Source organism: Ovis canadensis, chromosome 7, assembly GCF_042477335.2.
Source record: "Ovis canadensis isolate MfBH-ARS-UI-01 breed Bighorn chromosome 7, ARS-UI_OviCan_v2, whole genome shotgun sequence".
NCBI classification, from domain to species: domain Eukaryota; kingdom Metazoa; phylum Chordata; class Mammalia; order Artiodactyla; family Bovidae; genus Ovis; species Ovis canadensis.
In genome coordinates this window covers 96,174,615-96,187,667 of record NC_091251.1, presented here as the reverse complement: position 1 = coordinate 96,187,667, position 13,053 = coordinate 96,174,615, and the positions used below count along the sequence as shown (strand labels likewise).

Below are 13,053 nucleotides of genomic sequence, written 5' to 3'. Positions count from 1 at the left end.
GCGTGTGGGAGGCAGGAACCACGATAAGAGAACCAGGCAGGGGCCAGGTCATGAGAGAGCTCACATGCCAGGCAGAGGGGCTTGGGTTCTATGGAGTAGGTTTAGTGCTAGAATAATACTAAAAGTAATAATTGGAGAAGGAAATGGCAACCCACTCCAGTATTCTTGCCTGGAGAATCCCATGGACAGAGGAGCCCATGGACGGGCCACAGTCCACAGGGTCGCAGAGAGTTGGACACGGCTTGGAGACTGAGCACAATAATAATAATTCACCGCTTACCTCGTGCCGGGCAGGCACTGTGCTAAGCCCTTCACATGGATGACCTTATCTCATCTGCACAGAGCCTCTGTGAAGTGTTGAACCATTGCTGGGAGTGGGGGTGGGGGGAAAAGGCGAGTCCTCTATTAATTTGACTGTGGTGGGCAGGGAATGGGGGGGATAGCCAGAGCCATCAGTTCAGTTCAGTTCAGTTCAGTTGCTCAGTCGTGTCCAACTCCCTGCGACCCCATGAATCGCAGCACGCCAGGCCTACCTGTCCATCACCAACTCCCAGAGTTCACTCAAACTCACATCCATCAAGTCGGTGATGCCATCCAGCCACCTCATCCTCTGTCATCCCCTTCTCCTCTTGCCCCCAATCCCTCCCAGGATCAGAGTATTTTCCAATGAGTCAACTCTTTGCATGAGGTGGCCAAAGTACTGGAGTTTCAGCTTCACCATCATTCCTTCCAAAGAACACCCAGGACTGATCTCCTTTAGGATGGACTGGTTGGATCTCCTTGCAGTCCAAGGGACTCTCAAGAGTCTTCTCCAACACCACAGTTCAAAAGCATCAATTCTTCAGCACTCAGCTTTCTTCACAGTCCAACTCTCATATCCATACATGACCACTGGAAAAACCATAGCCTTGACTAGACAGACCTTTGTTGGCAAAGTAATGTCTCTGCTTTTCAATATGCTGTCTAGGTTGGTCATAACTTTCCTTCCAAGGAGTAAGCGTCTTTTAATTTCATGGCTGCAGTCACCATCTGCAGTGATTTTGGAGCCCCCCAAAATAAAGTCTGACACTGTTTCCACTCTTTCCCCATCTATTTCCCATGAAGTGATGGGACCAGATGCCATGATCTTCGTTTTCTGAATGTTGAGCTTTAAGCCAACTTCTTCACTCTCCTCTTTCACTTTCATCAGGAGGCTTTTTAGTTTCTCTTCACTTTCTGCCATAAGGGTGGTGTCATCTGCATATCTGAGGTTATTGATATTTCTCCCGGCAATCTTGATTCCAGCTTGTGCTTCTTCCAGCCCAGCGTTTCTCATGATGTACTCTGCATAGAAGTTAAATAAGCAGGGTGACAATATACAGCCTTGACGTACTCCTTTTCCTATTCGGAACCAGTTTGTTGTTCCATGTCCAGTTCTAACTGTTGCTTCCCGACCTGCATATAGGTTTCTCAAGAGGCAGGTAAGGTAGTCTGGTATTCCCATCTCTTTCAGAATTGTCCACAGTTTATTGTGATCCACACAGTCAAAGGCTTTGGCATAGTCAATAAAGCAGAAATAGATGTTTTTCTGGAACTCTCTTGCTTTTTCCATGATCTAATGGATGCTGGCAATTTGATCTCATCATGGTCAACAAAAGAGTCCAAAATGCAGTGCTTAGATGCAATCTCAAAAACAAGAGAATGATCTCTGTTCATTTCCAAGGCAAACCATTCAATATCACAGTAATCCAAGTCTACGCCCCAACCAGTAATGCTGAAGAAGCTGAAGTTGAATGGTTCTATGAAGACCTACAAGACCTTTTAGAACTAACACCCCAAAAAAGATGTCCTTTTCATTATAGGGGACTGGAATGCAAAAGTAGGAAGTCAAGAAACACCTGGAGTAACAGGCAAATTTGGCCTTGGAATACAGAATGAAGCAGAGCAAAGGCTAATAGTTTTGCCAAGAGAACGCACTGATCATAGCAAACACCCTCTTCCAACAACACAAGAGAAGACTCTACACATGGACATCACCAGATGGTCAACACCGAAATCAGACTGATTATATTCTTTTCAGCCAAAGATGGAGAAGCTCTATACAGTCAGCAAAAACAAGACCGGGAGCTGACTGTGGCTCAGATCACAAACTCCCAATTGCCAAATTCAGACTTAAATTGAAGAAAGTAGGGAAAACCACTAAACCATTCAGGTATGACCTAAATCAAATCCCTTATGATTATACAGTGGAAGTGAGAAATAAATTTAAGGGACTAGATCTGATAGATAGAGTGCCTGATGAACTATGGATGGAGGTTCGTGACATTGTACAGGAGACAGGGATCAAGACAATTCCCATGGAAAAGAAATGCAAAAAAGCAAAATGGCTGTCTGGGGAGGCCTTACAAATAGCTCTGAAAAGAAGAGAAGTGAAAAGCAAAGGAGAAAAGGAAAGATATAAGCATCTGAATGCAGAGTTCCAAAGACTAGCAAGAAGAGATAAGAAAGCCTTCCTCAGTGACCAATGCAAAGAAATAGAGGAAAAGAACAGAATGGGAAAGACTAGAGATCTCTTCAAGAAAATTAGAAATACCTAGGAAACATTTTATGCAAAGATGGGCCAGAGCCATCTAGAATTGATAAATTGAATCCATCCTTGAAATTGGAGCAAGTTTCTGCTGGCCATCAAACCAAGCAGAGGCATTTGTGTGAATGAAGGCTTACAGGCTAGACCAGTGGGGAGGCTAGACCAGTGGGGATCGGCAAACACAGCAAGGCTGTGGTGAGGCCTTGTGAGGAAGTCTGAGCAGCAGGGAACCCTGGTGGGGCCTTAAAGAGGAAGGCACGACCAGGCTTGGGCTTTCAAGCCATTATAGGGCCCCATTATGCTTTGGGACAATAGAAGGAACCACGGGAACAGATCCACAGCTGCCTAAGATACTGTCTCTCACTGGCTGCTTAATTCCCAACCTTTTTTTTTTTTTTGGCTGCTCCACACAGCTTGCAGGATCTTAGCTCCCCAACCAAGGATTGAACCTACGCTCCTGGCAGTGAAAGGACCAAGTCCTAACCACTGGATCACCAGGGAATCCCAATCCCTAACCTTGGGCTTCCCTGGTGGCTCAGACAGTAAAGCATCTGCCTGCAATGCTGGAGGCCTGGATTTAATCCCTGGGTTGGGCCAATCCCTTGGAGAAGGAAATGGCAACCGACTCCAGTACTCTTGCCTGGAAAATCCCATGGATGGAGGAGCCTGGTATGCTACAGTCCATGGGGTTGCAAAGAGTTGGACATAACTGAGCGACTTCACTAACCTTTAAGAAGGCCCCTAAGAACTCTAGGAGCAGAGCTCTGGGGGATGTATTGGGGTCAAGAGGGGGACTTTTGTCGCCTCCTCGGATAGTGGCATATCCACTGCCACCTGACCTCAAGACCAGCCCTTGCACTGGAGTGAGGAGACAGTGAGGGTCTCCAAGGGCCCCCAAAGTAGCCACCTTCCCTGGGAGAAGGAAACGCATGAGTTTGCAGAGGCCTGAGCTAGGTCAGTCTGACTTGGCCTCGGAGCCCCTGCCATTCATGGCTCTGGCAAGGACGTCTTCCCTGTCTGGGCCTCATCATGCGCATCCTTGACCTTGGCCTCTGAGGGGATGCCCCAGGACCCCCTGCAGGGCTGGCCCCAACTCAAGATTTTCTGTGTGTTCACAGACATAGATGAGTGTGAGCAGCCAGGGGTGTGCAGCCGGGGTCGGTGCACCAACACGGAGGGTTCCTACCACTGTGAGTGTGACCAGGGCTACATCATGGTCAGGAAAGGACATTGCCAAGGTAAGGAATGGGCTGCCGGCCCCATCATCTCCTGGCTCCTCCCCACCATCTGCTGTCCCTCCCCATCATCTCCTGGTCCCTCCCCATCATCTCTTGATCTCTTCCCACCATCTCCTGTCCCTCTCCATCATCTCCTGGCTCCTCCCCATCATCTCCTGATCCCTCCCCATCATCTCCTTGTCCCTCCCCATGCACTGCCCAGCACCAGCTCCCCTTCCAGCTTACCCCTGAGCCCACTCCTGTGCACAGAGAGACCTGTCTAGGATTCCAGGAGCCTCTCTGTTCCCTTAGTGGGATTTTGGCATCCTGTCTGCCCTGACAGCATAGAAGCCCAGTAACTTTGCATACATGAGATCCTAGGGGCTCCCCTCTGTGCACCTCTGCCCACCACTTGAGTTGCATGGTAGAGGGAAGGCTGATATCTGGGAGGTGCCTCAGGCATCAGGCTTGATCTACTGGCTAAAGCTTGTCAGGCTGTAAGCTGGGCTGTATCCTTAGACGGCTATGTGCGGACACCTGACAAGTGTTCATGCGTTGGGCCAATACACGCTGGTTGAAAAACATGAATGAATGAGCCCTCATCCCAGCCCCCTTTCCCAATATCGCAAGTTGGCTGTGACATTGCCCACTGATGTCCTCACAGACTGGCTTGAACCTGCCACCATCATGCCAGCTCCCGGCAGCCCTGCCACTTTCACCTCCCTGCCAGGCTGGGGTGTCAAAGGCTCACAAAAGGCCTGGGTCATGTGCTCCCAACTGGCTGAGACAAGAATGGGGGAGAGTAAATCAAAGTTCTCTCTGGAAGGAAGTCCTGCCCTTGATCCAAAGATAGGTGCAGACTCCTCTCTGCCTCCTGGCTTCCCACGGCCAGGGCTTGCCTGGATTCAGAAGATCCTGGAAGTAAGAGATGAGCCTGTGTGTCTGGTGAAGGGAGTCCACCCCCGCTTCCCAATGCAGCTACTACAGAAGCAGAGTCCAGGGGAGAGGTCACTAGGAGGTGCAGGACAGACAAATACCTGTCTGAATCCCCAGCGTCTCACCTCCCCCTCTCAATGCCTCCCTCTTTAAAGTCAGGCCCACTGTGATCAAAACCAGACCCCACTCCCCTTGTCCTCATGAGCTTACTGAACCACAGACAGTCTGGCATTTTCCAGGAGAAGAAAGAGTGAAGGGAGTTGGCATTTGATGGGTGCCTGTTATAAGTGCCAGGTGCTGGACTAGGGTCTCAACAGATTGCTTCATTTAAGCATCCAACATTATTCATTTGGCATGAAACCTGATTAAAAAGTAAAATCAAAGGAAATGAACTAGGAAAATCCAAGGACATCTGAAGTCTCAAATTTATACTAACCAGTCCACATTGAGGGCACAGGCTCTGGTGGAGACAGATACGGGCTTGGCTTATTGTCTCAGTGTCTGGAGGTGGAAACCATAACGCCCATGGCAGGGGCTCTGGTTAACCTGCCGAACAGCCATGTGAAGGGCACAGGCAGCCCTGCAGCAAGTAGGGGAGCCCGTTCTCTCTCATGTCTTGTCTCCCCCAGTGCCCGAACCCGTGCCTCTGGATCACCTCCTTCCCTCCCGGAGGAAAGGGCCCAGACACACACAACTTGGCTGGGAGGTCAGGCTGGGTTCCTGGCCCAGGACAGACACTCTTGAGTCTGTTGAAAGCAAGACTGATGTAGTCTGCACGCTCCTCCAGGTTTCCATCCGTAACCACAGCCCCAGCCCATCACCCCGGGAGCCCAGTCAATTTCCCCCTCCCTCTTTCTTCTTCCTCCAACTAAGAAACCACTCTCTCTCCACTTAAACTCAGAGTCTCTGGTGAAGGGCCCGAGTGGTCTGGACAGCAGCCTGTCCAAAGTCTCCATGGCATTTCCGTCGTCTCGGGACTCTGGGTTCCCACGGAGAGGGGCTAGGTCCCCCTGCAGACTGCCAGGGCTCCGCTGTCCTCCACCTACCCCCAAGGTCACCCATGGGTCCAGCCCCTGCAGGAGCACCGTGCCCACTGTGTGCTCTCACAGTACCCTTCCATCTCCTCAAGCAGAGACTGCAGCGCTGGTTAGAGGAGCTCCACCATCTGCCCGGTATACAGACAGCAGGCTGGCAAGCTGGTCCCTGGGGTGCCTGTTTCCCGGGGTCTTCTGGGGTCTTTCTCGCAACCTCATACCAAGAGGATGTGAAACTTTAGTGAATCACATGGTCTCATTCTTTGGTCAGCAAACATTTCTTGAGCGCCAGCTGTGTCCCAGCCATGGGCCAGGAATACAGCCATAAAAAAGATAGACAGCGCCTGCCCCCCGACAACCAGGGTAAAACCTTTACCAAAACATACCATAATCTTAGGTTAAAATTTAAACCCTAGACTAGGCAAAAAACATCTGGCTCTCGTCCAGGCACCAAAAGGTTGGTGGGACATCCTCAGGATATCTGGTGACTTCAGAGCCTGTGCTTTTAACAGGGATTCATCCTTGGCTTGGCTAGTGGCTCTGATATATTGGCCCCCATTTAGAAAAGGCCCGCCCTGGTTGAGGTAGAGACTAGGGGCTGCTTTGACCCTCTGCTCCCCCACCACCCCCACCTCCCAGGCATGAACATCACTGGCTGGGGCTCTGGCCTGTGGAAGGAAGCCCGTGGCAGTGTGCCAGGATAGGCCAGGTTATGCTGCAGTAACAACCAGCCTCAATCTTAGTGTCGTATAGGACATAGCAGACTTGATATCTGACCAAAGCCACATATCCATCATGGGTGTGCCGGGGGTCCTGGTCCGCATCTTCTCATCTTGAACCAGGCTAAAGGAAGAGCATCTTGAATGTGGCCACTGTCCATGGAAGAAAGAAAGAGCACTCTGCAGGGTTGCACACAAATAAGTGTTTGGGCCCATAAATTACATACATGATATCCACTCAAAGCTACTGGGCAGCACTAGTCCTCCTGCCCCACCCAACCACAAGGGACCAGGAGGCACAAGCCCACCACGACCCAAAAAGTGAGAGCTGGAATTCTCAGTGAAGCAGGATTTGTCCCACAGGTCTCCTAATGCCCAACATGATGCACTTCCGGCACCACCTCCGCAGGTGTGCCCAGAACACTTGGGGCAGGGCAGAGCTCAGAGCCCTTTGCTCCCATGAAGTCTAATCTCCTGATGTTGTCTGACCCTGCAGGAGAGGTCCAAAGACTCCGTTTTTCCTCGGTGTGGTCTTAGAGGAGGATACTTGCCTCCATCTCTTTCTCTTCATCCCTGAGTCTCGCATCCCTGAAGCAGACTTGCGGCTCATTCCCAATGGCTTTGCCCATCTTGCTTCCGGTATCTCAGCCAGGACTGGCAGGCCAGGCTGCTGGCCAAAGCTGATGGCCCTAGAACCTTCATTTCTTCCACCTCCGCCTTGTTCTCTCCAGTTCTGTTTTTACAGGAGCTTCTAGAATAGTTTAGCCTGGTATCACCACAACCCAACTAGGGGTTCTTGGTTGCCCTCTTTCCTGAGATGAGCCTTATCTCAGTGTCCCTGAGATTGCCCAGGAGTTCTGGGTATCTCCTAGCACACACACCCTTGAAACACCCTCTGCTCTGTGTATGTCTTCCTCATGTGGACCCGTAGGGTGAAGTTTTGGCTGTGAGAGGTGACCGCTTCCCTGGAACAGAGGGTTCTGATGGACCCAGTCTCCTGCAGACCAAACAACCTCAGAGGAGATTCATTTTCACCCTCCACTTCCGGGCCCCTGTCCTTTTGCAGGAAGCCTGTGTTCTGACCCTTGGCCCTGCCTCCTGCCTTTCTCTTCTTCTCCCTGGGTGCTGAGCAGGTCTTCCTCCTAGTCAGTAGGGCCTCTGAATCTGCATGAGTGAGCAGGTGGACTTCCTGCAGGAGGGCGACAATTACCCATGCAGGGAAGGTGAACCGTCCTGTTTCCTCTGGAGCTCAGTCAATCTGTCTGTAGTGAAGAGTGACTGGGAGCCTGCACACTGGGCCAGAGGAGCTGACCGTCTTCCTGCCGTCCTGACCCAGAGTTCAGTCCCCGGGTTCCGACCTCACCAACTCGGCTCAGGTGGCTGGGGTGCCTTGGAAGCTGGACTCCCCAGCATGCTGGCTTCGCATTGGGCAGAGCCCTGTGTGCCGTTCTCAGGAGAAAGCTCGCCTTCCGCCCTGTTGTTCTCATCTCCCAGAACTGGCTCCTCTCCCTCCATGGCTCCCTCCTCCCCCTGCTTGTCTGATCGGTGCTCAGACTCATCCTTTCGGGCTGGCTTTCCTGAATCTCACCAGAGTGGGCGTGGGAACCCTACGTGGTTCTCAGCTAGAAGAAAATTCCCCTCTCCAGTAGCCTTCCTAGCCTCTGCGTCAGCCTCACTCTGCATCAGCCTCAGGGCTGGTCTTGGCCACATCAAAGATTGGGGGAGTCATCCTCTGTCCTCCTTTCTGGGTGCCAGGAAGCCTGTTTTGCCTTCATTGCCCAGCTAGGATCTATCGTGGGGTCTCTGGGGCCTTTTGTGCCAAGCACGTCCAATCCCATCATCGTCACCCCTTGTAAATGAACAAGGGAGAGATGAAGGTCTTTCCCAAGAGTCCAGCTCATGACTTCGAGCCCTCTCACCCTCCCCAAGCTACTGAGAGCACAGCCTCCTGCATCAGGGCTTCTCCCTTCCTCTCGGTCTTCCCTCCCTCTTTCGTCCAGGATGGTGGGTGGGAGGTGGGGGTGGGAACACAAGAGAACACTCACATCTTCCTGGTTTCCATCTGTACAGGAACTGACATCCCTCCTTCCCCCCGACCGAGAGCAGGGTCAAGGATGTGCTCCTTCACAGCCCACCCGCGGGCCGTGGTTCCCAGAGATGACCAAGGCAGGGGCTGTTATTTTTGCAGATATCAACGAATGCCGTCACCCTGGCACCTGCCCTGATGGGAGATGCGTCAACTCCCCCGGCTCCTACACTTGCCTGCCCTGCGAGGAAGGCTACAGGGGCCAGGGCGGGAGCTGTGTAGGTGAGGGCTGCCTGCCAAGGCATGGAGGGGGCTGTTGGCCTGGGGACTCTGGGTTGAGCCCACACAAGGTGGTGGGGGGAGGCAAGGGCAGAGGGAAATGGCTTGGAGGCTATTGCCTTCGTGACCCAGCTGGGTTTCCACATGACATTAGGCATGAGGTGGGTGTGCTTCAGTTACTGGTGCTCTGCCCTCTGAATCAGCCAGGGTAGGAGGGCCCCTTAGGCTCCTTGGCCATATCCGTCCAGGAGCTACATGCAGCCCAAGGTTCCAGAGGCTTCTGGGGCTGGATTCTGCTAGGTAGGCTGAAGGTGCCAGGCGTCTTTTGGAAGAGGCTGATGCCAGTGGTGTGGAGGGGTCTTCTGCCCTCCTGGACCTCAAAAGCAACCTCTAACACCAACGCCTAAGAGAACAGCAGGTGGTCTTCTCTGGAGGTCGGGGTCGGGGGCGGTGCATGTCAGCTGTAGGAGGAATGCTCTTTCCCTCAACCCTCGCAGGAAGAAGGGCCCAGGGCTCGGGATGCCAGGAGGGACTGAGTCGTGAATAGAGACTTTGAGGCTCTGGAGAGGGCAGGCATTTCCCAGGCCCTTGAGACTGCCCTTCAACCACCCAGGCAGAACTTGGCCTCGCTCTGTGTTACCCACTCGCCCGCTGAAGCTGGTGGGTGGGCTGGGAACTTGCGGTCATACCCATTTGGTTGGCGGGGAGGAGACCAGAGAGGTTCAGACTCACTCTAGGGTGAGGCAGAAGTCTTAAGACACTTGCCTCCAGGTGTCCTCAAATGGGCCAAATCAGTCCCAGGGCTGGGGCGAGGGGAACCTGGCCCCCCTTTTCTAGGAACTTGCAGGGTGCTCTGTGTCACTGGATGGAGCTGAAGTCAGCTCAGGGATGGAAGTTAGTTTGGCGGGGGAAGGGCACCCAGCCAAGGTAGATGGGTCCAGGAGCAGGAATGTCCTCTGGTCCTTCTCAGGGTGCTAGGGCCCCTCGGAATGCTGGTTCCTGGCCTCTTAATGGAGATGCTCTCGGCCTGATGCTGGAGGCTGTGCAAGGGATAGGAGGCCAGCTTGGGCTTCTCTCCCACAGATGTGAATGAATGTCTGACCCCTGGGGTCTGCACCCACGGAACGTGCATCAACCTGGAGGGCTCCTTTAGATGCTCCTGTGAGCAGGGCTACGAAGTTACCCCAGATGAGAAGGGCTGCCAAGGTACAAGGATCCAAAGCGCCCTTTGTCCATCCACGACACGTCCACCTGCAGCTCCTTCCCTCTGGCCCACATCCCTGAGCTGACCCAACACAGTGCTGCTGCAGAGACTGTCTTTCCCCGACAGCCCCCCAACCCCACCCCCCACCTCCCTGTCAACCTCTGGCTAGCCTGGCATGTCTGTCCTGCAGAGAGCCCCACACAGAGCTCAATGGCCTGTTTCAGATGTCGACGAGTGTGCCATCCGGGCCTCGTGCCCCACGGGCCTCTGTCTCAACACGGAGGGCTCCTTCACCTGCTCAGCCTGCGAGAGTGGGTACTGGGTGAATGAGGATGGCACCGCCTGTGAAGGTAACCCTGGGGAGGGGGTTGGCCAAGGGGAACTGAGAGCACAGACCTTCGGACCTCCCAAAGAACCCTCCGTTTGTTCCCTGGTTTGGGGTTGATGCTGAGGGTCTCCGGACCAGGCAAGAGGACCCTGTGAATGGACTTGCACTTCTGTTTTCTCCATGAGGACAGAAGGAGAAGGGAGTCACAGTGACAAGAGGGAAGGAAGCTGATGGCCGAGCCGCCCCAGAAGCATCCCCGGGGAGAGGGTGTGGGGGTTGTCCTGTAAGAGGCCCAGAACCAGAGCTCCCCTTCCCCGGGGGCCCACAGAGTCCGACAAGCTCAGAGAGGGAACCAGAGATCTGGGGTGGTTCTGGCCTGGCCAGGTGGAGGGAGGCATCCCCAGGTCCCCTGGGTGACTGACTGGCTGATTGTCTGCCCCAGACCTAGACGAGTGCGCCTTTCCGGGAGTCTGCCCGTCCGGAGTCTGCACCAACACTGCCGGCTCCTTCTCCTGCAGGGACTGCGAGGTGGGCTACCAGCCCAGCGCCCTGGGCCACACCTGTGAAGGTGAGAGGCCCCCGATGGGGAACAGGAGACTAGCCCTTCACCCTCAGAGAAGGGAGTTTGCCTCGGAGTGTGGGCCAGCTGGGGACGCCTGTTCTCGCCCTCCCTCCCTAAACAGGCATCAGAAAGGCGACTGCAGATCTGGGTCTAGGGAGCCAATGAGCCACTGGACCAAAGCTTCAGTGCTTGTCACAAGCATGGGGAGTTGTTCGATCGAAGTGCGGCTTCCAGGCCTTGGCAGACCAGCTAAGTCTGTCTGTTGGGGGTGGGGGTCTTGAGATCTGTTATCTAACAGGCTTCTCCAGAGTTCCTTGTAAAGGTGGGTGCTGCGACATTATTCTAAAGACCCTGGCTGGTACCAGGCCATCTGTGAAAGAAAGCGAAAGTGTTAGCTGCTCAGTCGCGTCCGACTCTTTGTAACCCCATGGACTGTATGGACTGTAGCCCACCAGGCTCCTCTGTCCATGGGATTCTCCAGGCAAGACTACTGGAGTGGGTTGCCGTTTCCTTCTCAGGGGATCTTCCCACTCAGGGATCAGACCCAGTTTCTCTTGCATTGGCAGGTGGGTTCTTCATCAGGGAAAAGAATCTGAGCCACCAGGGAAGTCCCAGGGCAATCTGTAGGCCAATTTAAATAATCCACTTTCTGTTACCTCCTCAGGTTCTCTGTATCCGCTTCCTCCACTTATTTCTCAGTTGTTTTCCTGTTGTTTCTGTAAAATCTCAGCCACGAAGAGGGCAGTAGGGTTTGGCCAACTTAGGCCAGGGTTGCTGCTAGGGGAGACCAGGTGTGCCCTGGGCAGGCATAGCGTGGGCAGCGGGAGGTCAGGGGAGTCTGCCGGGCTGGGTTGGGGCAGGATGGAGGGAGCTGCAGTCATCCTCCTCCCCAAAGGCTCCCTCGCCAGCTTCTCCCAGCTGTGCCAGTTTACAAGCGGATGGTGCTCCTATGGGTCCAGTCTCCTCGGGCAGACCCCCAGGTCCTCTGGAGACCTCGCTGTTGATCCCTGCCCTTGGGAGGTCTTCCCATCAGTTCTGCCTCCCCACCCCACCCCTCCGTACTACCGTCTCCTGGTGTGGCCCTGCAGATGTGGACGAGTGTGAAGACCCCCAGAGCAGCTGCCTGGGAGGCGAGTGCAAGAACACGGCTGGCTCCTACCAGTGCCTCTGTCCCCCGGGCTTCCAGCTGGCCAATGGCACGGTGTGTGAGGGTGAGTGGCTCAGGTCTCCCCGGCCGGGGACGGGGTGGGGCGGAGGGTTTCCCTACACCGCGCGCTGCCCGGGCAACATCGCCCCCTGCGGGGGGAGACACCACCTGCTCATCTGCCCGCAGATGTGAACGAGTGTGTGGGTGAGGAGTACTGCGCACCGCGCGGCGAGTGTCTCAACAGCCACGGGTCCTTCTTCTGCCTCTGTGCCGACGGCTTCGTCAGCGCGGACGGGGGCACCAGCTGCCAAGGTGAGAAGCCGGCAGCAGGGGGCGCGAGGGGTCATCCCGCGTACTGACAGGGGCTCGCGGTCCACCTGGGATGGGAAGATGGGAGGCTGAGGGATGAGGGCGGGAACCAGGGGTCAGGGAGAGTCTCTGGAGCCCTCCTCCAGGGCCTGTCCACGATGCATACGGCAGGTGCCTTCACCCTCTGCCCTGCCTGGTTCCAGGGCTCCACGCCCAACGGCGCCTCTGGCTTCCAGCTCTGGACTCCTGTTCAGATCTTCCGGCCCTTTTCTACTTCGAGCCATTCCCTGGCCCTCCTCTGAGCGAAACTGCCCAGGGCCCTGGGGACCCATGGCTGGCCCTGCTGACAAACGTCTCTATTCTAGATGTGGACGAGTGTGCAGCCACTGACCGGTGTCTCGGGGGCCAGTGTGTCAACACCGACGGCTCCTTCAACTGTGTGTGTGAGACTGGCTTCCAGCCCTCCCCAGAGAGTGGGGAGTGTGTGGGTAAGGGCTCCAGAGGGTAAGCAGACAGGGCTCTGCCCCATGTCGACAGACAGCCACCTCCACCCTGCCAGCTCCTCCGCTCCCTGGGGCCAGGAGCCCCAGCTTCGAGCACTTTCCATAGATAAATCATCCAATGGATAATGTCTTTATTCAGCCTCTTCTGACTCAGGGATTGCCCCCAGGATGTCCTTGTGCTGTGGCAGAGCACACAGTCTAGTTTTTTGAAACCCAAATAGAT

At 54.5% G+C, this 13,053-nt stretch overlaps 1 protein-coding gene across 4 annotated transcripts in view; it reads left to right on the top strand.

Annotated features, from left to right (window-relative positions):
• LTBP2 (latent transforming growth factor beta binding protein 2) overlaps positions 1–13,053 on the top strand; it is a 111,109-nt gene that overhangs the window by 87,323 nt on the left and 10,733 nt on the right. For all 4 annotated transcript variants that reach the window (XM_069597067.1, XM_069597065.1, XM_069597066.1 and 1 more), the window contains exons 18-25: positions 3,685–3,804; positions 8,661–8,780; positions 9,861–9,983; positions 10,206–10,331; positions 10,752–10,877; positions 11,960–12,082; positions 12,205–12,330; positions 12,693–12,815. In XM_069597067.1, the coding sequence (XP_069453168.1) occupies positions 3,685–3,804; positions 8,661–8,780; positions 9,861–9,983; positions 10,206–10,331; positions 10,752–10,877; positions 11,960–12,082; positions 12,205–12,330; positions 12,693–12,815 (987 nt within the window). The remainder of the gene's footprint in view (positions 1–3,684; positions 3,805–8,660; positions 8,781–9,860; positions 9,984–10,205; positions 10,332–10,751; positions 10,878–11,959; positions 12,083–12,204; positions 12,331–12,692; positions 12,816–13,053) is intronic.